General features: G+C 45.8%; 1 protein-coding gene and 2 non-coding genes across 3 annotated transcripts in view; 1 reads left to right on the forward strand and 2 right to left on the reverse strand.

Moving 5' to 3' along the window:
• Positions 1-16701, reverse strand: part of TAF12 (TATA-box binding protein associated factor 12) — a 30591-nt gene extending 13890 nt beyond the window's left edge. Inside the window, exons 1-3 of the mRNA XM_062193204.1 lie at positions 16605-16701; positions 4302-4553; positions 1902-1979 (exon numbers count right to left, since the gene is read on the reverse strand). Coding sequence (XP_062049188.1) covers positions 1902-1979; positions 4302-4469 — 246 coding nt within the window. The 5' untranslated portion in view covers positions 4470-4553; positions 16605-16701. The remainder of the gene's footprint in view (positions 1-1901; positions 1980-4301; positions 4554-16604) is intronic.
• LOC133761263 (U6 spliceosomal RNA) lies at positions 14165-14270 on the reverse strand. The gene has a single exon (XR_009866064.1). It is a non-coding gene; the product is annotated as a U6 spliceosomal RNA (small nuclear RNA).
• A 3517-nt stretch (positions 16702-20218) lies between the features above and the next one.
• Positions 20219-20353, forward strand: LOC133761342 (U11 spliceosomal RNA). Its single transcript, XR_009866142.1, has one exon. It is a non-coding gene; the product is annotated as a U11 spliceosomal RNA (small nuclear RNA).
• Positions 20354-20658: the final 305 nt, after the last annotated feature.

Raw genomic sequence — 20658 nt, forward strand, 5'->3', positions numbered from 1 at the left:
AAAATTCAGAACACAAAAAAGTTAAGATCCTAAAAAATTGGGGATGAGAATAGCATACATGTTCTCTCTTTTTTGTTTAATTTATTTATTTGAAAGGCAGAGTTAGAGAGAGGTCATCCATCCACTGGTTCACTCCCCAAATGTTCTCAATGGCCGGAGCTGGGTCGATCTGAAGTCAGGAGCCTGGAGCTTCTTTCAGGTCTCTCACATGGGTGCAGGGGCCCAAAGACTTGGGCCATCTGCCACCTTCCCTGGCACACTAGCAGGGAGCTGGCTCGGAAGTGCAACAGCCAGGACTTGAACCGGCGCCTACATGGGATGTCAGCACTGCAGGCAACATTTTTCTAGCTATGCAACAGCACCGGCCCTTACACTTTCTATAATAGAAAGTTTTATAAGACAACAGAGCAACACCCTCACAATTGAAAGGGCAAAAAGAAAACTTGGGGCTGGCATTGTGGCATAACAGGTTAAGCCACAGTCTGCAGCACCAGCATCCCATATAGGCACCAGTTTGAATCCCAGCTGCTCTACCTCCAATTCAGTTCCCTGCTAACCTGTCTAGGAAAACAGTAGAAGATGGCCCTAGTGCTTGGGGCGCTGTACCCAGGTGGGAGACCCAAAAGAAGCTACTGACTCCTGGCTTCAGTCTAGTCTAGGCCTGGCCATTGTGGCCATTTGGGGAGTGAACCAGCCGGTGGAAGACTCTCTCTCTCTCTCTCTCCCTCTGTAACTCTACCTTTCATATAAATCTTTAAAAAACAAACAGAAAACTGGCAGAAACTATTAGAAATAAAGTACTAGGCATTTTCCTAAATGATTTGTATGAATTATTGCATGGGATCTTCACAATAACCCTGCAGGTAAATAATGTCAACCCTACCAGTGTAAGAGGAAAGACAGTTTGCAGAAAGTTTAAATGACTTGTCTATAGCCACACAGCTGGTAAGTGGCTGAGCTAGTCTGGTGGAGGCCATCTCAAAATAAAAATAGAAGAAAAAAAGCAAAAACAAAAAACAAACAAAGAAAACCTATCCTGGGAATGGAATGTGGTCATTATCGGCTTATTTGTAACTATTTCAACTTCTGTTTGCTAGCACAGAGCCATGGTATTAACCCTGCCAGACAGTATACGAGGTAGTATTAGGAATATTAAAAAACTAGTTAAACATAATCAGTAATTATGTATGCCTGCACAGAATTGTATCAATTGCTATAGCTGCCATGTAACATTAGAATAGCCAATCAAATGTATGTGTGTAACCACATATGGGGGACAAAGAAACTAAAAGATATATAAGGAAATGTCCCTCTTTGGGGCTCAGACTTTTTGGATATTAATCCAATTGAGCCTTATGGCTGGCATAATAATAATAATAATAATAAAGGCTGCTTCCTGTTAAAGGCCTTTGTGTCCCATCTCTGTTCACGAATCCTGCCACACTAGGTTTCAAATTCAGACTTATCTGCCTCTAATCTCTGTGCTCTTTTTTTTTTGACAGGCAGAGTGGACAGTGAGAGAGAGAGAGACAGAGAGAAAGGTCTTCCTTTGCCGTTGGTTCACCCTCTAATGGCCTCCGCAGTAGCGCGCTGCGGCTGGCGCACCGCGCTGTTCTGATGGCAGGAGCCAGGTGCTTCTCCTGGTCTCCCATGGGGTGCAGGGCCCAAGCACTTGGGCCATCCTCCACTGCACTCCCAGGCCACAGCAGAGAGCTGGCCTGGAAGAGGGGCAACCGGGACAGGATTGGTGCCCCGACCGGTACTAGAACCCGGTGTGCCGGCGCCGCAAGGCGGAGGATTAGCCTGTCGAGCCACGGCGCCGGCCTAATCTCTGTACTCTTAATACTATGCTGGATCAGCTCTTAGGATCACAGTCTCTGGAGTACCCAATCCCACCTTACCTCCTCCACATCTTCATCCAACTGCTCATTAGGATCCACTTCTCTTACCAGGTCTTGCAATTTCTTCTTGGTCAATACCTAAAGTTAATTGGGAAAAGATTTTTCAGCCACATATTGAGAAAACAAAATACTTTTTTTAACCCTATAATGAAGAAAAGGCTGTCAAATTGTTAGGTTTAGTTTCTATTTTCCAAAGAGTTTACAGTCTGGCCTACCCGACAGCTACAAGTCTACATCTCAAGACAGAGGTAGACTAGAGAAAGGTAAAAAAGAACAGTTTGAAAGAGAGGTCAGCATTCAACTGTCAGGCAGATTAATTTTGGTCTTATCTCTTCTTCTCCATTAGTCAATTTGCAATTCTCCAACCATCACAAATTGCACTGTGCCTCTGTTGCCTTTAAACACTTCCTTTCCCCTTTTTCCTATGTGCTCAGCTCATGGTGCTTCCTTTCTGATGCCCTTCATAGCCTACCTAGGTAAAAGCAACCACTTCCTGCTATGGCCGCTACTGTACCCTGAGCACTCTTCTAGCACTGTTCACATTTATGTACTTGCCTGTCTCTGACTTTATAGGCTAAAAGCTCTCTGAGGACAGGGGACATCTCTGTGTTCATCTCTGTATAACTAAAAATAAGTCTGCCGAGGCTACCATCATTTATAAAAAAAATGTCCTGGCCGGCGCTGCGGCTCACTAGGCTAATTCTCCGCCTTGCAGCGCCGGCACACCGGGTTCTAGTCCCGGTCGGGGCACCGATCCTGTCCCGGTTGCCCCTCTTCCAGGCCAGCTCTCTGCTGTGGCCAGGGAGTGCAGTGGAGGATGGCCCAAGTCCTTGGGCCCTGCACCCCATGGGAGACCAGGAGAAGTACCTGGCTCCTGCCATTGGATCAGCGCGGTGCGCCGGCCGCAGCGCGCTATCGCGGCGGCCATTGGAGGGTGAACCAACGGCAAAAAGGAAGACCTTTCTCTCTGTCTCTCTCTCTCACTGTCCACTCTGCCTGTCAAAAAAAAAAAAAAAAAAAAAAAAAAAAAAAAAAAAAAAGTCCTGATACATTCATATGCCATTTAAAAATGATCAAAAGACATATATTAAAATGCTAATCATGGTTTATTTGGGATAGTTGTGGTAAAATGTATTGATTCTTCGTGTATTTTTTTTTCTGACAGAGTTAGACAGTGAGAGAGACAGAGAGAAAGGTCTTCCTTCCGTTGGTTCACCCCCCAAATGGCCGCTACAGCTGGTGCTGTGCCGATCCAAAGCCAGGAGCCAGGTGCTTCTCCTGGTCTCCCATGCGGGTGCAGGCGCCCAAGCACTTGGGCCATCCTCCGCTGCCCTCCCGGGCGACAGCAGAGAGCTGGACTGGAAGAGGAGCAACCAGGACTAGAACCCGGCACCCATATGGGATGCTGGTGCCGCAGGCGGAGGATTAACCAAGTGAGGCACAGCGCCGGCCCCAATTCTTTGTGTACTTCTAAAGTTCCTGTGATAACTATGTACAGTTTTAGAAATAAGGAATAAAGATAATTTTTTTGTTAATGTCTCTCTCACATCTAGCCATTCTCCATTCCACCATTATCATCTAATTCAAACCTTCACCACATGTCTTGATTTATTGCAAAAACCTCAGAATTAGTCTCCTTCCCACGGTACTCCCTTTCCTACCCCACTGTAAGTCACACTACACTTTTTATTAATCTTACTCTTCTCTTAAATATCTACAAAGACTGCCTATTGCCTAAAAGTACCAAAGGAAACTTCCTAGTTTAAACTCACTATGTCCTACCATAATCCTACAATCCTACCTATACAGTTTTATCCCTGGCTGTTTTCCAGTACACTCCATATTGAACATACATTGGTCTCCTGACTATTTGGCTCAACCCTCCCCAATTCAGTTTTGCTTGTCTCTCTATTCCCTCCCCTTGAAATGTCTCTTCATCCATTCTACTCACCATACAAAACATAAGTCAAGGGTTTATATCTATTTCTTATGGCTGTGAGGGACATAATCAGGATCTTCGGTTGAAAGACAGGAACAGATTTTAGAATCACTGAATAAAATTAATAATGGCAGCATCTGGATAAACAAGAATGAATGACTGGAGGCAAGGTTACTTTTATTATAGGAATAAGAAGCCCATTTATTTTATTTAACAGCTATGTAGCTACATAAATATTAAAAACACCTGAAAAAGTGTTGTGTTGATATATATGTATGGATGGATATGTACACAACCACACATAGCACAAAGTAAAACACTGTATCGGAGAAATGATAAAGAATGTTTCAATTTCAGAGGAGGGAAGAGGCCTTTTCAGCTCAGAGGAAGAGACAGCATCTGAGATGGACATCTCTTAAAGCATTCCCAGTTCCAGAGAACAAAATGGAAGAGGATGATACCTGATTGTTTTCAGGGCTAAGACGACCTCCTGTCCCAGGAGTGCCTGGTATCTTTACCACTGTAGTGCTATTGGCCATGGATCCTTGTGGAGGGGTGCTAGCTGGTTCCGGTTTTATGGATGAGAAATTGGAGAGGTTGATTAGGGCTGAGGGACCAAACTGGTTCATAATCTGCCGAGCTTTGGACTTCAGCTCATAGAGCTTATCAAGATCTTGTTTCTTTTTGGAGCTGTGAGGACCAAGGCCAATCAACTGGAGAAGGAAAACATGAGAATTAGCTCTAGAAGCACATGGAATAAGGATGTTTTGAAAGTAAAATTTTATGAGGTCTGATATTGAGGGGTCTTCAGTGTCTCTGGGATACCTACATGTTAGAAATGGAGGAATAAAGACTGTTCATTGCTCTCACCTGGTATTTAGAAACCATCTCTTCTCCAAAAGCTAAATGAAATAGTCCACAAAATCAAAATAAGGAAGAAAGTAAATGAAATGAGGAATCTTAAGAATAAAAACAAACTAAAATAAGCAATACTTTTTGAGGACTTTATCAAAAACAGTAGTTGCTTAAGTATCACATGCGTTAAGTACCACATGTATCAACATTAAATGCAAGTAAGTTATGTCACAATCACATACTTAAAACCCAGTCACAGAGTTTAAGAAAACAGATTAGTTTATTTTGGTATTTCAAAACATACTTAAATCTATGTCAAGGTGATACGCAATAAATGCAACTTTTAGCAACTGTTAAAGTAAATACTTCTTTATCAATATGAGCAACTTCTCTGTAAGTGTTAGAAATCTTTAAGTGCATGCAGTAACCCTAGCCTGAAGCAGCCAAGACTCCTATCGTACAGCCATGTGATCGACTCTGTGGACATCAGCTTGCTATCACTGGAATCAGAAGCACATTCACAAAGTTCTACCCACAGTGTCCTCAGGAGCTTACTTACAGCTATCTGAGTGTCTAGATCTTTAATTACATCAGCAACAGCTGTGAGCCCGGTGAAATGAGAGGCAGCCATTTTCAAAAGCTACCTGTAAATGAACAACTAGCATCAGGTATCACCTTTGCCATCGAACCATTTCAGCTGCATGGCCTGGCACATCTTCACCAACTAGGACCCAAATAAATGGTGTTCATAGAAACATTACCTTCTTGTCCCTACTGAGTGCCAAGAAAAACATCTCCAACTCATTCAAACCATTTTAAAAATTGATTAATGGAGGCTGGCGCTGTGCCTTAGCAGGTAAAGCTACCACCTGTAGCACCGGCATCCCATATGGATGCTGGTTTGAGTCCCGGCTGCTCTACTTCCAATCCAGCTCCCTGCTAATGTGCCTGAGAAAGCAGCATAAAATGGCCCAAGTACGTGGGCCCCTGCATCTACATGTGAGACCTGGAAGAAGCTCCTGGCTCTTGGCTTCAGCCTGGCTCAGCCCTGGCCATTGAGGCCATTTAGGGATTGAACTAGTGGATGGAAAATCTCTTTTTCTCTGCCTCTGCCTCTTTGTAACTCTTTCAAATAAGCAAATCTTCAAAAAAGTTAATGATCATAGCATATACAGATTATCTTCCTATCAAATGAATGTTCTACTGTTAAAGATAACACGTTATGTATAGGAGATACTTTTTAAGGCAAAATTGTGTGATTTGAACCTGCAGGAATTATGTCAATAGCTTTCAGAGCATGGCAAAGCTTGGCAACCTGCAAGTATATCTATGTATTCCACTCTAGCCCCTCATTCAGAGTTCCTTGTGATTTCTCATGAGAAATCATGTTCTTCTGGTTTACTCCTAGTAAAGGATATGAACAACGAACTGGCTAAGCAACCTAGGGAAACAAGACTGACTTGCTAGCCAAAAGCCAGCTGATGGGAACAGCAAAGCATCAGGATCATTTTTCTTTTTTTCAACTTTGTATGGCTCATGCCTCTTTGCTCTCTACTCATTTATATTATTCACGGAAGAGTCAGCATAGAAGATTGTTGATGTGGTAATAGTTGTTCTAATATTATTTTTCCCAGAGCAACTTCTGTGCAAAAACCTTATTAAAGATTACCAGAGGGACCAGCTGTGGTACAGTTGGTTAAGCTGTCGCCTGTGATGGCAGCATCCCATATGAGTGCCAATTTGAGTCCTGGCTGCTCCACTTCCAATCCAACTCCCTGCTAATGAGTCTGGGAAACTAGCGGAAGATGGTCCCAGTGCTTGTGCCCCAGCTACCCGTGTGGGAGACCTGGATGTAGTTCCAGGCTTCTGGCTTCAGCTTGAATATTGTGGCTACTTGGGAAGTGAACCAGAGGATAGAAGATTCTCTCTCTCTCTTTCCATTTCTGTAACTCTAATTTTCAAATAAATAAATAAACTTTAAAAAAGAAAAGATTATCAGACTGTATCCTCATCACTCTAGCCTTACACTGAACAAATTATACCTCTCAAATAACCTTCCCACAGTCTTTAAGGGATTTCCCAAACAGTACTGAGTATTGATCAGAATAAGTGGATTTTTTTTTTTAAGCAATACAGGCTTTTTTTTTTTTTTAGAAAATAGCTTTTTTATAAAAATGATAATTTACGTGAAGACACATGGCCTTCTGGCAGAAGAAAGTCAAGGAAAGCTTCACAGAGGAGGGGAGCTTATTTTTTTAGATTTATTTATTTGAAAGGCAGAGTGACAGAGAAGGGAGAGACAGAGAGATCTTCCATCTGCTTGTTCACTATCCAAATTGCCACAACAACAGGCAGGGCTGGGTAAAGCAAAAGCTAGGGACCAGGAGCTCCATTCTGGTGTCCCTCATGGTTTGCAGGGACCCAAGTACTTGGGTCATTTTCTGCTACCTCTGCAGGCACACTAGCATGAAGCTGAATGGGAAGCAGAGTAGCCAGGACTTGAATAGGCACTTTAATATGGGATGCAGATGTCACCAGTAGTGGCTTAACCCACTGTACCACAACTCTGGCCCCTGTAATAAAAATTTCTGTATAATGGGAATTCCTGTTATTAGACCTCAAGATGAAAAACATGGACTATCTACACAGTACCAAATATGAAAATTCACATAACAAATTAAGAACCTTAAGGAAAAGCTCCAATGGTGGTCACTTTCAACAAAGAGTAAGAAATTTAAGTGTGGGGCCAGCACTGTGGCATAGCAGGTAAAGCCACTGCCTGCAGTGCCAGCAATCCATATGGGTGCTGATTCAAGTCCCAGCTGCTCCACTTCCAATCCAGCTTTCTGCTGTGGCATGTGAAAGTAGTAGAAGATGGCCCAAGTGCTTGGGCCCCTGTGCCCATGTGGGAGACTGGAAAAAGCTCCAGGCTCCCGGCTTTAGATCAGCCTAGCTCTGGCCATTGCAGGAAAGTCAGAATTACAGAGAGAGGGAGGGACAGAGAGAGATCTTCCATCTGCAGGTTCACTTCACAGATGGGTGCAACAGCCAAGGCTAGACCAGGAGGAAGCCAGGAGTCAGGAACTTCTGGGTCTCCCACATGGGTGCCAGAGCTCAAGCACTTGAATCATGTCCCATTGTCTTTCCCAGGCTATTAGCAGGGAGCTGGATCAGAAGTAGAGGAGCCAGGGGTCAAACCAGCGCCCATATGGAATGCCAGCATTGCAGGCAGCAGTTTTACTGGCTAAGCCAGAACACCAGCCCCAATGTGCATTTTACTGCATATAAATAACACTACTATGGGGGCGGCACTCTGGCCCAGCAGCAGGTTAGGCTGCTGTCTGCAGTGCCATATCCCACATGAATACTGGTTTAAGTCCAGCTGTTCCACTTCCAATCCAGCTCCCTGCAAGTGCACCTGGGAAGGCAGTGGAAAGTGGCCCAAGTGCTTGGGATCCTGCCACCCATGTGTAAGACCAGGAAGAAACTCCTGGCTCATGGCATGGGCCTGGCGCAGCCATCTGGGGAGTGAACCACTGGATGGAAGATCTATCTCTGTGTGTGTAACTCTGCCTTTCAAATAAATAAATAAATTTTTAAAATTATATCACTGTTAGCAATAATAAATCAGATGCTCCCTCTCCCCTGAAACAAAAAGAGATAAAGAAATACACTTCTAGGCATTGATCTAAGGGAATGGAAACTTACATTCACACAATACAAGTGGATACAAATGTTCATAACATATGCCAATAGGGAAAAGATTATTGGGAAGCAATGATGTTTGGCTGAAAACATCTGGAAAACATTTAGTTTTATGTTTAAAATTTGGGCAGGCATTTGACATAATAGTTGACTCTTTTTAGGATACTCACATTCCATATTGGAGCATTTGAGTTCAATTCCCAGCACTGTTTCTGATTCTAGTTTCCTAAGGCACACATTGAGAGCAGCAAGTGATGGTTCAGGCAGTTGAGTCCTGCCACCCACTTGGGAGACCTGGATTGAGCTCCTGGCTCTTAGCTTCAGCCTGGCCCAGTCCAGGGAAAGCAGTAGAAGCGGGCCCAAGTGCTTGGGCCCTTGCACCCAATAAGCTATGGTATATCCATATAGATACTACTACGAAATAGAAAAGGACTACTAAAAATTGCAACAACATAGATGAGTCTCAAATGCATTATGCTGAGAGAAAAAGGCAAAACTGAAAAGTCTGACTCCATTATTATGCCTCTCTGGGAAGGCAAAGTTATCGGAATGGAGAACATATCAGTGATTGTTGGGGTTCTGGGGCGGGGAACCGTTTGACTAGAAAGGAACTGCATGACTAAATCTGGGCAGGGGGTTGATTACATCTGGGCAGGGGGTGAGATGGTTCTGTATCTTGAGTGTTGTGGTGCTTACATGACATTATGTTTTGGTATTTTATGTCCTATGAGTTGTGACTGTATCCCCAAGAGAATTTTATTGTATGTAAATTTTTAAAAGTATATTTAAAAAGTAAAATAAAACATCACAGCCTGATCAGACCGGTCAATGACTCAATACCCAAATTGCCTGCTCAGTAACAACTTTCTTCAAGCTTAGCTGTGGATGATGCTGACCAAACACAATGGAATGAAGTGACTATAAATAAATTGAATTCTGTTAGGTAATATACCATGGTTGCCTTCGAGCTACTCAGATTTCTAACATTTACTTCCTCAGAATGCCAAGAGATAGGAATACAGTACTTTGCAAAAATATACACTAACTGGGGCTGGCACTGTGGTGTAGCAGGTAAAGCCGCTACCTGCAGTGCCGGCATCCCATATGGGTGCCGGTTCAAGTCCTGGCTGCTTCACTTCCAATCCAGCTTTCTGCCATGGCCTGGGAAAGCAGTAGAAGATGGACCAAGTCCTTGGGCCCCTGCACCCATGAGAGAGACCCGGAAGCTCCTGCTCCTGGCTTTCAATCAGCGCAGCTCCAGCCATTGTGGCCATCTGGGGAGTGAACCAGTGGATGGAAGACCTCTCTCTCTGCCTCTGCCTCTGCCTCTCTATAACTCTGCCTTGCAAATAAACAATTTAAAAAAAAAAAAAAAAAAGAGGCACTAATTGTGGGTCAGTTTGACATAACTGCAATAGTTAACCATTATCACCATATACTAATCAGAAATTATGTACTATCAGATTGACAAAGCCCAGGAAGTCCATGCTCCAGGAATCTACAGTTGAAAATACTTAACATTTCTTTTGAAATAAGACTTTATGGCTTAGAGTTAAATAACCAAGTCTATCTTCCTTCCCTTACCCATCACACTTAAACTATGGTTGGTGGGCTGAGGGTGACAAATCTTAACTACTTTTCTTTTTTAAAACATTTTATGGGGGTGCTAGTGCTGTGGTGTAGTGGGTAAAGCCACCGCCTGCAGTGCCAGCATCCCATATGGGCGCCGGTTCAAGTCCCGGCTGCTCCACTTCCAGTCCAGCTTTTTGCTGTGGCCCGGGAGGGCAGTGGAGGATGGCCCAAGTGCTTGGGTCCTGCACCTGCATGGGAGACCAGGAGGAAGCACCTGGCTCCTGGCTTCGGATCAGTGCAGTGCACCGGCTGTAGTGGCCATTTGGAGGGTGAACCAACGGAAGGAAGACCTTTCTGTCTGTCTCACTCTCTCACTGTCTAACTCTGCCTGTCAAAAAAATTTTTTTTATTGATTTGAAAGACAGAGAGTTACAGAGAAGCAGAGACAGATAGAGAAGTCTTCCATCTGCTGGTTCACTCCCCAAATGACCGTAATGGCTGGAACTGGGTTGATGTGAAGCCAAGAGCCAGGAGCTTCTTCTGGGTTTCCCACACAGGTGCAGGGACCCAAGGACTTGGGCCATCTTCTACTGCTTTCCCAGGCCATAGCAGAGAGCCTGCGTGGAAAAGCAGCAGCCAGAAGTAGAACCAGCATCCATATGGGATGCCGGCACCACAGGTAGAGGATTAACCTATTGTGCCACAGGGCGACCCTCCTTCTCTTCCTTTTAACAACAATCAGAAGACCAGTGCAATCCTGTTATTGTACTGACAGGATATTTCAGAGAGTAGGAAATAAGGGAGGGCTTATAATAGTTGTAAGACCCTGGACTTTGCTGGCCATGTGTTTCACTAACAGTTTAATAAAAAAAAAAAAGTGAGGCCAGCACCATGGCTCACTAGGCTAATCCTCCACCTGCGGCACTGGCACCCTGGGTTCTAGTCCCAGTTGGGGCACCGGATTCTGTCCTGGTTGCTCCTCTTCCAGCCAGCTCTCTGCTGTGGCCTGGGAGGGCAGTGGAGGATGGCCCAAGTCCTTGGGCCCTGCACCCGCATGGGAGACCAGGAGGAAGCACCTGGCTCCTGGCTTTGGATCAGTGCAGTGCACCGGCCGCAGCGGCCATTTGGGAGGTGAACCAAAGGAAGGAAGACCTTTCTGTCTGTCTCACTCTCTCTGTCTAACTCTGCCTGTCAAAAAAAAAAAAAAAAAAAAAAAAAAAAAAAAAAAGTGAAGGGAATAAGGGGTAGATTATCTCTAAAAGCTTTTTACCTCTGAAATGTTTAGGAATTTTTTTTAGTTTGTTTCTTTTCTTTTCTTTCTTTATTTTTTGAAAGGCAGAGCAACACAGAGAGCAGAGAAACAGAGAGAAATATTTTCCATATACTGATTCACTCTCCAAATGGCCACAACAGCCAAGTCTGGGCTAGGCTAGAGCCAGGAGCTAGCAACTTAGTCCTGGTCTCCCACATCTGGAGCAGATGCCAAGTTCTTGAGCCATCTTCCGCTGCATCCCAGGCATATCAGCAGGCTGCTAGATTGGCAGTGGGGCAGCTAGGACCTGAATCAGCAGTATGATATGGGATTCTGGTGTCACAAGTGGTGGCTTAACCTGCTGCGTTACAAAAAAAGCCAGTTCCTAGGAACTTATTTATTTTTTAAAAGTTTTACTTGTTTTTATTTATTTGAAAGGCAGAGCAACTAAGAGCAAGCAATAGAGAGATCTATCTGCTGGTTCATCCTCTAAATGCCCATTAGCAGCCAGGGCAGTGCCAACCTGAAGCAAGGAGCCCAGAACCATCTGGGTCTCTCATGCGGGTGGCAAGGACCCAAGTACTTGAGTCATCACCTGCTGTCTTTCAGGATGCACAGTGACAGGAAGCTGGATCAGATGTAGAGTTGGGATTCAAAGCCTGGCAGCATTATAGGATGCAGGCGTCTCAAGAGTAACTTAACCACGGCACCAAACATTTGTCCCTAGTTGTGTTTGTTTTGTTTTGTTTTGTTTTGTTTTTTGACAGGCAGAGTGAACAGTGAGAGAGAGAGACAGAGAGAAAGGTCTTCCTTTGCCGTTGGTTCACCCTCCAATGGCCACCGCAGCCGGTGCGCTACGGCCGGTGCACCACGCTGATCCGATGGCAGGAGCCAGGTGCTTCTCCTGGTCTCCCATGCGGGTGCAGGGCCCAAGCACTTGGGCCATCGTCCACTGCACTCCCAGGCCATAGCAGAGAGCTGGCCTGGAAGAGGGGCAACTGGGACAGAATCCGGCGCCCTGACCAGGACTAGAACCTGGTGTGCCAGCGCCGCTAGGCGGAGGATTAGCCTGTTGAGCCATGGCGCCGGCCATGTCCCTAGCTTTTATTAAACAAAATATTGGAAGCAGAGGAACTAACATTCTGATAGCATAGAAGCCCTACCATGAGGCTATGACTTAATGACTGGATTTTCTACCTGGCTGTCTCTCCTCTCTGGTTTCTAAGTTTATCTAAATGGGCTTGTATTTCCTGGCCTACATACACTAAGTAATTATCTGTAGTCTGTGAGACTTGAAGGCAACAAATCACAAAATTTTTTCCAGCTTCAAGCTAATGCTTGGGTTGGTTAGTTTCATTAGTTTCATCTTGTGAGCTGGACTTAACAGATAGGTAGTGCACTATAGTGGTCAAGGAAGGACATGGACTCTAGTGGGGCTCAAGTACCAACACTGCCACTTATTAGTTATATGTCCTTTGCAAGTTACCTAATCTTAATGCCTCAATTTCCTCATCTGAAAAAAAAAAATGGTGTTAATAATGAAGTGTACCTTATGCCACAATGCTGGGAAAGAAAGAAAGAAGAAAGAAGGAAAGAAGGAAAGGAAGAAAGGTAGATTGATCGATCAATTGATCTTCCATTTCCTGGCTCACTCCCCAAATGGCTGCAATAGCTGGGATTCAGCGAGGCTAAATCCAGGAGCTAGGAACTCCATCTGCACCTCCTAAATGGATGGCTAGGGCCGAGGCACTTGGGCCATCTTCCACTGCCTTCCCAGGCACATTAGTAGGGAGCCAGATAGGAAATGGAACAGCCAGACTTGAACTAGTGCTCTGATACGGGATGCTAGTGTCACAAATGGCAGCTGAACCTGCTACAGCACAACGGCACCGCTCCTACAAGTCTTATGACTATATATTGTAAATAAATAAAAAATTTGAGGCCGGCACTGTGGCATAGCAGGTTAAGTTATTGTCTGCAGTGCCGGCATCCCATGTAGTCACTGGTTCAAGTCCTGGCTGCTCCACTTTCAATCCAGCTCCTTGCTAATATACCTGGAAAAGTAGTGGAAGATGGCCCAACTGCTTGGGGCCCTGCACCCACATGGGATACCTGGAAGAAGCTCCTGGCTCCCGGCTTCAGCTGGCCCAGTCCCAGCCATTGCGGCCATCTGAAGAGTAAACCAGCATATGGAAGATCTCTCTGTCTCTCCTTCTCTCTCTGTAACTCTTTCAAATAAGTAAATAAATATCTTTAAGGGGAAAAAAAAAAAAAGAGAAAAGTGGATTGAGGGGGGAAAAAAGGGGGTGTCAGTAGAAGGCTGAGAGAGATAATGTAGAAGACCCAAATCCAGAGGGCTGGATATCATCTTTGGCCAGAGTTTCTACATATATAATTAAGAACTGGAACAAGCAAATTCTAAAATCCCTTCTGGCTCTAACAATCTGTAAGATTCTAAATTACACTGATACATACAGATTTCAACATCTGTCTAACACATCTGTTTCACAGTGCAGATTTTCAGCACTCCTGATGTACTGCCTCCAAAGTATATCAGACCTCTGACTAAAGTAACATGTTCTATGTTCATTTGTTCTAATTCTAATACAATGATTATCTGATCAGGTACTCTGAAATCCTAGTATAATAAACCAATGCTGGGGGGGGGGGGAGCCACTGTAATCCATAAGCTGTACTTTGGAAATTTATATTCATTAAATAAAAGTTAAAAAAAATAAAAAATAAATAAACAAATGCTGGACCACAAATGAAGTGAAAGAGAACATTTTAAATATGTAGATGAGAATGTTAACTCAGGAGTAAGTTTTTTCTATCTTGAATATCTATGCTTCTGTGAAAACACATTTTAGTTCTCCTTGAATATTATACTACATATGTACCCAAATCAGTTATAGTCCTTTATTTTATGTTAACATCTTTAAAAATATGGAACGATTCATGAATTTGCGTGTCATCCTTGCACAGGGGCCATGCTAACCTCTCTGTATCATTCCAATTTTAGTACATGTGCTGCCAGAGAGAGCACGATATAGTCCTTGATATTAACAAAATTTGTAAGGAAGGTGCTGGAGTTTGTGGCATGAGTTAAGTCACCGCTTACAATGCAGAAATCCGGTACCAGAGTGCAAGTTTGAGCTCTAGTCTGTCCACTTTTGATCCAGCTCCCTGCTAATGCACCTGACAAACAGAGGAAGATAGGCCTCTGTCTCCCACATGGGAGACTGGGATGGAGTTACTGGCTCCTGGCTTCTGCCTGGCCCAGCGTTGGCCACTGCAGCTATTCGGGGAGTGAACTAGCAGATGGAAGATCTCTTTCTCTCACTCTGGCTTATAAAGGAATTTTTTTTTTTTAAAGGAAAGTGCTTTCATTCAATAATATGCTTGTATCACTATTACTTCTGTTTTGTTGATGGGCAAATCAAGACATGAAGAATTCATTTAGAAGAGTAGAAGTTGTAGAGACACACAGAATTGGGGCTGGCTCATTCAGTCCTATTCAATTTCAGGCAAAATGCTTAACCTCTCTGAACCTAGTTCTTTATCTGTACAATGGGACTAACAATATCTAATTTGTGGGGCTGTAATAATTAAGTGATACAGTAGGTGAAAAGTGCTTAAATGGTACCTGGTTACTCTGAGTAGGCTTCAGTAAAAGAAAAAAAAATACTATTATTAAAAAGAAGTAACTGGTCAAGTCTCCACACCATCCTTATTTAAAAATAGCCATCCCTTGTGGTGCAGTGGGTTAACTTGTCACCTGCAAAGCCAATACCCATTATGAATGCTGGTTCAAGTCCCAGCTGCTCCATTGCTGATCCAGCTCCCTGCTAATGCGCCTAGGAAAACAGGAGAAGATGGCCAAAGTGCTTGGGCCTCTGCCACTCATTTGGGAAATCCAGAGGGAGCTCTGGGCTCCTGGTTTCTGCATGGTCCGGCCTTGGCAGTTATGACCATTTGGGGAGTGAACCAGTAGATGGAAGATCTCTCTCTCTCTGTCTCTCCTTTTCTGTAACTCTGTCTTTCAAATAAATAAATATTTAAAATAAACAAAGACAGCCATTCCTAGTAAATATTTTTGCTATAAATGTAGGGCACAATTTTCTAGAGAGCTTATTTTAAAATAAATAAATAAATAACATTAGGTTTCATTTAAAAGTTTTCTTACTGGTGACATTCACTGTTTCAATGTCAACACACTAATAAAGGCTCAAAATAAAGCATTAGAATCTATCAGAATCTTCCTCCTGAGTCTGAAGAGAGAACAGATTGTAGAAGCACTTTCCAAGGAACATTAACCAAGCGTCTCCTATTTACCGTCCACAGGATACTTGATCAAAATTATGCTGTCAGTAACCACTGTCTCACTGTGACTCTAATCCCTCTTTGGACTTCGGGTCCCTTACATGTAAACTAGGCGTTGGAAAGAGATGGTCTTTTTGGGCTCTTCCATCTCTGATATTCTTTTATTTGAGATACAGAGCTCTGTGCTCAGTCAGGGTTTAGTGGAAAGAAATATAAAGCACTTATCAAGTATACAACTGGGTTCAAAGTGTTTTCAACTTCACATCCGATTCGCAAGGATGAAGCAGAAAATGAAGATGTTTCTATGTGGGCTTCCAAGATTAAGTATCTGACACAAGCCTGCCAAAAGCCAAGCAGGCAGCGCTAAGGAGGAATCCTCCTCCCCTGGAAACAGAAATGTATATAGAATACATCGATCCAGCCCTGTATCCTTTAGCACTCTGGGTCAGAGACTACTTGCAAACGAATCACTCTCTCCCCAAGGCTGATCGCTTACACCCACAGCCGCTTAGATTCTCCGCTTTTAAGGAACTCGGATCCTCACAGCCCCGGTTCCTTCCGAAACTTGGGAGTCTCAACGCCCGGATCGCGTGCCCACAGAAGCCCCAAGTCTTCTCCGCCAGCTTCGGCCCCTCAGGAAGCTAAGTCTTCGCAGCCCACCCCGGGTCTTCGCGGTCCCGCTCCTGCCTCTAGGAGCCCAAGTCCTCACTACTCCACTTTTACCTCGCCGGAGCCCGTGTCTTCACGCGCCACTCCGTTCCGACCCTTTCTCCTCTCAGGAGTGCGGGTCCTCACAACCCTGTCCCTCTCAAACCTCTCTCCCTTAGGTGCCAGGGAACTCGCATCCGTCCCCGTCTCCTAAGTGCCGTCGGCAGCCCGGACCCTCACAGCCGCGTCTCCTCCGAGCGCGATCCCCTCAGTCCCGTCCCAGGAGCCGGATTCCTCACAGCCCCGTCTCCTCCACAGCCTGGTTCTTCAAACAGCGACCCACTGTGGGTCTGGGTCCTGACTCCCTCCTCCCGCTCTTCTTCCTCTACTGCCAGGGCCCAACACTCACAGGCAGCAGCGTCTATCTCCCCATGATATGCGGAGACTGCCCCAGTGAAGCGTTCGTCTCAGCAGCCGGTCCGACTGCGCGGCCCTCCCCGAGTACTTCCGGCACCGCTCCCCGCCTCCAACCCGGAAACGCGCGGCTCTTCCGGCCGGCGGGCGCGCGCCTGGCTTGCGCAGGCGCACACCGTCCTCCGACATGCGGTCGCCGTGCCGGGCTGGAGCTCAGCTCTGGTGGCCGCCGTTCTTCCTGCATGCGGGTGACTGGCAGCGTGGGCGAACGCTGTTGTCTTCTGCCCTGGCGTTTCGAGCCCTGCCCTAGGTGTTGCTACCAGACACTGTTTGTATCACCCGGTAGCATCATCGATAACGGATGCCCTTGGATGGCTTCGAGGTCGCCATTTTTGGTCAATGCCTTTGTCGTGGGGGTGTCGCCTGGGACTGCAGCATGCTGTGTGTATTTTTTTTTGGACTCCTGCCGAGGAGTTGGCAACACAGTAACCTGGAGACGACAGACCGGTTCTGCCTGTGAATTTGCAGCGAAGCGCTTATTTTCCGCAAGCAAACAGTGCTAAGCCCCTACCTCCCATATGTCACTTAATTATCCAGAGGGAGCCCGTGAGAGATGAAGCCGGGCTCTGGCTAATAAGGTCAGGGCCTTAACTTGAACTCAGAACTCCCTTAAGCGTGGATGCTTTCAGTTCTTCCCTCTGCCAAATACTATATGAGAACTGCTGTATTTTTGCTAGATGTAAGCTTGTAAGCAAGACCTGGTTCCGGCATCTGTGGGTTCAGAGTAAGACGCGTGCGTGCGCGTGCATACACACACACACAGGGCTGTGGCAGGAAGGGCTGCCAAGACCGGTGCAGCAACCTGCCCTCTTTGTCTTCCTGTCTCCCACCCTCATCCCACCACACTGCCGCTGGGTTTCAGGTCAAGGCTTCCGTCACATTAGGCTTTCGGCTGTCCGCTCTATTCATTCTTTTTAGGATCTGGCATATCAGTTGTTGTTGTTGAACTGTACATCTTTTTAAGGCCCAGTTTGAATGTATGTTCTTTCAGCCAATGAGGCTGAGGTGGCTCAACAGGTTAAGCCGCCTGTGGCGCTGGTTCTAGTCCCAGCTGCTCCACTAAGAATCCAGATCCCTGCTAGTGTGCCTGAGAAAGCAGCAAAAGACGCTGCTCTCCTTGGGGCCCTGCACCCACAGGGGAGACCCAAATGCCAGATGGAGCTCCAGGCTCCTGGCTTTGGCCTGGCCCAGCCCCCGCTGTTGCAGCCATGGGGGAGGGGGGGGTGAAGCAGCGGACGAAAGATCCCTCCCTCTCCTTCTCTAACTCTTTCAAATGAAATCTTAAAAAAAGTTTGTTGAATCTGTGTGCCACGGCTTTTGCTGTATGTACTGATTGTGAGTTTACAATCCAGGGTGAAACAGAGCAGTAGCAAGTACACAAAAGATAAGAGGAGAGAATACAGGAAAAAGCCAGACATCTAGCTGGGCCACGGAGTACTCTGAGCCGAAGCCCTTAGTTAGAGAAAAGCTCATTCCAGGACCAAGATGGCTAAGGTGACTGAGGCTTGAATAGGTGATGGGAAGAGACAATGCAGTGGAGAGCGAACAGTCTTGTTTCAGACCAGACCCTGTAAGTAATGGCGAAGGCTGGACTTTTATCCATGATGCAATAGGAAGGCATTGGAAGGGTAAACAGGAATGAAATTGTTTTTGCTTGTTTAGATTTTATTTATTTGAGAGGTAGAGTTACAGACAGAGGTTGAGACAGGGAGAAAGGTCTTCCATCCACTGGTTCACTCCCCAAATGGCTGCAACAGCCAGAGCTGGGCTGATTGGAAGCCAGGATCTAGGAGCTTCTTCTGGGTCTCCCACATGGATGCAGGGGCCCAAATACTTGAGGCATCATTCACTGCTCTCCCAGGCCACAGCAGAGACTGGATCGGAAGAAGAGCAGCCAGGACAAGAACTGGAGCCGTATGGGATATTGGCACCGCAGGGGGAGGCTTAGCCTACTATGCCACAGTGCCAGCCTCATGAAATTTTTTTAAGAGATAACACTACAGGAGCCGGCGCTGTGGAGCAGTGGGTTAACACCCTGGCCTGCAGGGCTGGCATCCCATATGGGTACCAGTTCAAGTCCCGGCTGCTCTACTTCCGATCCAGCTCTCTGCTATGGCCTGGGAAAGCAGTAGAAGATGGCCCAGGTCCTTGGGCCCCTGCACCCATGTAGGAGACCCAGAAGAAGCTCCTGGCTTCTGGCTTCAGATCGGTGCAGCTCCAACCATTGCGGTCAATTGGGGAGTGAACCAATGGAAGACCTCTCTCTCTCTCTCTGCCTCTCGTTCTGTGTAACTCTTTCAAATAAATACATAAATCTTTTAAGAAAATGGTTATGTACACAATGTATGTGTACACAGAAAACAGTCTGGCAAAATAAACACTAAACTGTTAGTAATTTGAGTTAAGTATTTTCATATAATTTCAATTTCTTTATAATTATTTTATCTTTTACATTAAAAAATGAAGTAAATGTGAATGATTCCATTTTTATACCATTCTGGAAAGGGTCCGAGAACAGCACAAGTTGCTAGGGACTAAGACTAAGAAAGGTGCAAAGGTGCAAAGGAACTTTTTGGGGCGACAGAAATAATATTTTGGTTACAGTTAAATTCTCTGCCTCTGTAAAGTTTCACCTCACCCAACCTTTTTTAAAAAAAAATGACATCTGGAGAAAATACTGAACACATAGATTGTATTCAAAAATGTATAAATTTATGTAAATTGCGTGGCAATTATTTATCGTTTGTAAAAAAAAAAAAATCCGAACATTAGAGATAAATCTAAAGTGCTGCGTGTCACTGCCCCCGTCCGGATCCCGCCCTCCGTCCCGGGGGTTATCACGGACGCGCGTTCTTCCAGACAGAAATGCGAACCCGCAGACGACCGCAGCACCGGGCTGTGCGTGCCCTCCCGCGTGCTCCTGTATGACATCCACGGGGTCGACACCCACGTTGGTAAGGATCCATCGCAGTCGTCCAAGGCTTCGGTCTTCACATTCAGGGCATCACGCTGTACCTTATTCTAAAACGGGCATCACCGCCTGCTTGCTGACGTCTCCTCGGCGGACCGCACGGGAACTCGCCGCGCCCGCCCGCCCGCCCGCGGCCGCCACGCAGCCGACTGGGCGCCCGGGGCCCCTCCGCACTCGCCCCCGCGCCGCCCGGGTACGAGTGGCACCGGTCGGAGCCCTGTCCATTTTGAGAGGTTAGACGCTAGAGCCGCTCTTCCAGCGCCGAGACACGCCTGGCTCACGGAGCGGGCGACGTCAGAGCGCACCCGCGACCCGCAGCCGCTCTTCCCCGCCGCGCCCTCGGCACCCACGGGAGCCTTCCCAGGGAGCACTGCGATATTTGCATATTCATCACGTCTTTGCCTTTACTTCCAAATAAAAAAATCGTCATAGATTTTCGTTAGAATATTTTCCTCCGGATGACTCTGAAATTTTCTTTTCAACCTTAGGAGTAAGAAATTGGTTAGCCTTCGTTTTCTCACCTTTACCAAGAGATGTATTGGCTGACACTGCTACTCTGCTTCTGTAACGGCTCCGGTAAAAAGGGCTTCTGTCGTGAGTGGCACACGTAGGGCGGCTCTGTTTGCTCTTCGTGCGGAATCGACATCAAGAGATTTCGGAAGCATAATTTTTTGATACTGAGGCAGCTGGTGATCGTTGGTCCTGGCGCCCGTTTTTGTGACTAAGAACAAAAGACTAAGTCTGTTGGGTGCATTTTCAAGGGGATGTTGTATAAAAACTGGTTGTTTTTTACACCTGCAGTGTAGGGGAGCTTTAAAAAGCTAAAGATTTTCCTGTATACTTTGACCTCTAAAACTGTGAATATACAATGGGTCGAGAAAAGTTTAAAAAAAAAAAAAGTGTGAGTGAAGCACGTATTTGGTGTGATGGTTGAGCATCACCAGGCTTCGGTTCCCATCCAGCTTCCCGTTAAGGCATTCTGGGGGGCAGTACTGATGGCTCAGGTACTTGGGTTCCT

Source organism: Lepus europaeus, chromosome 5 (genome assembly GCF_033115175.1).
Source record: "Lepus europaeus isolate LE1 chromosome 5, mLepTim1.pri, whole genome shotgun sequence".
Classification (NCBI taxonomy): Eukaryota; Metazoa; Chordata; class Mammalia; order Lagomorpha; family Leporidae; genus Lepus; species Lepus europaeus.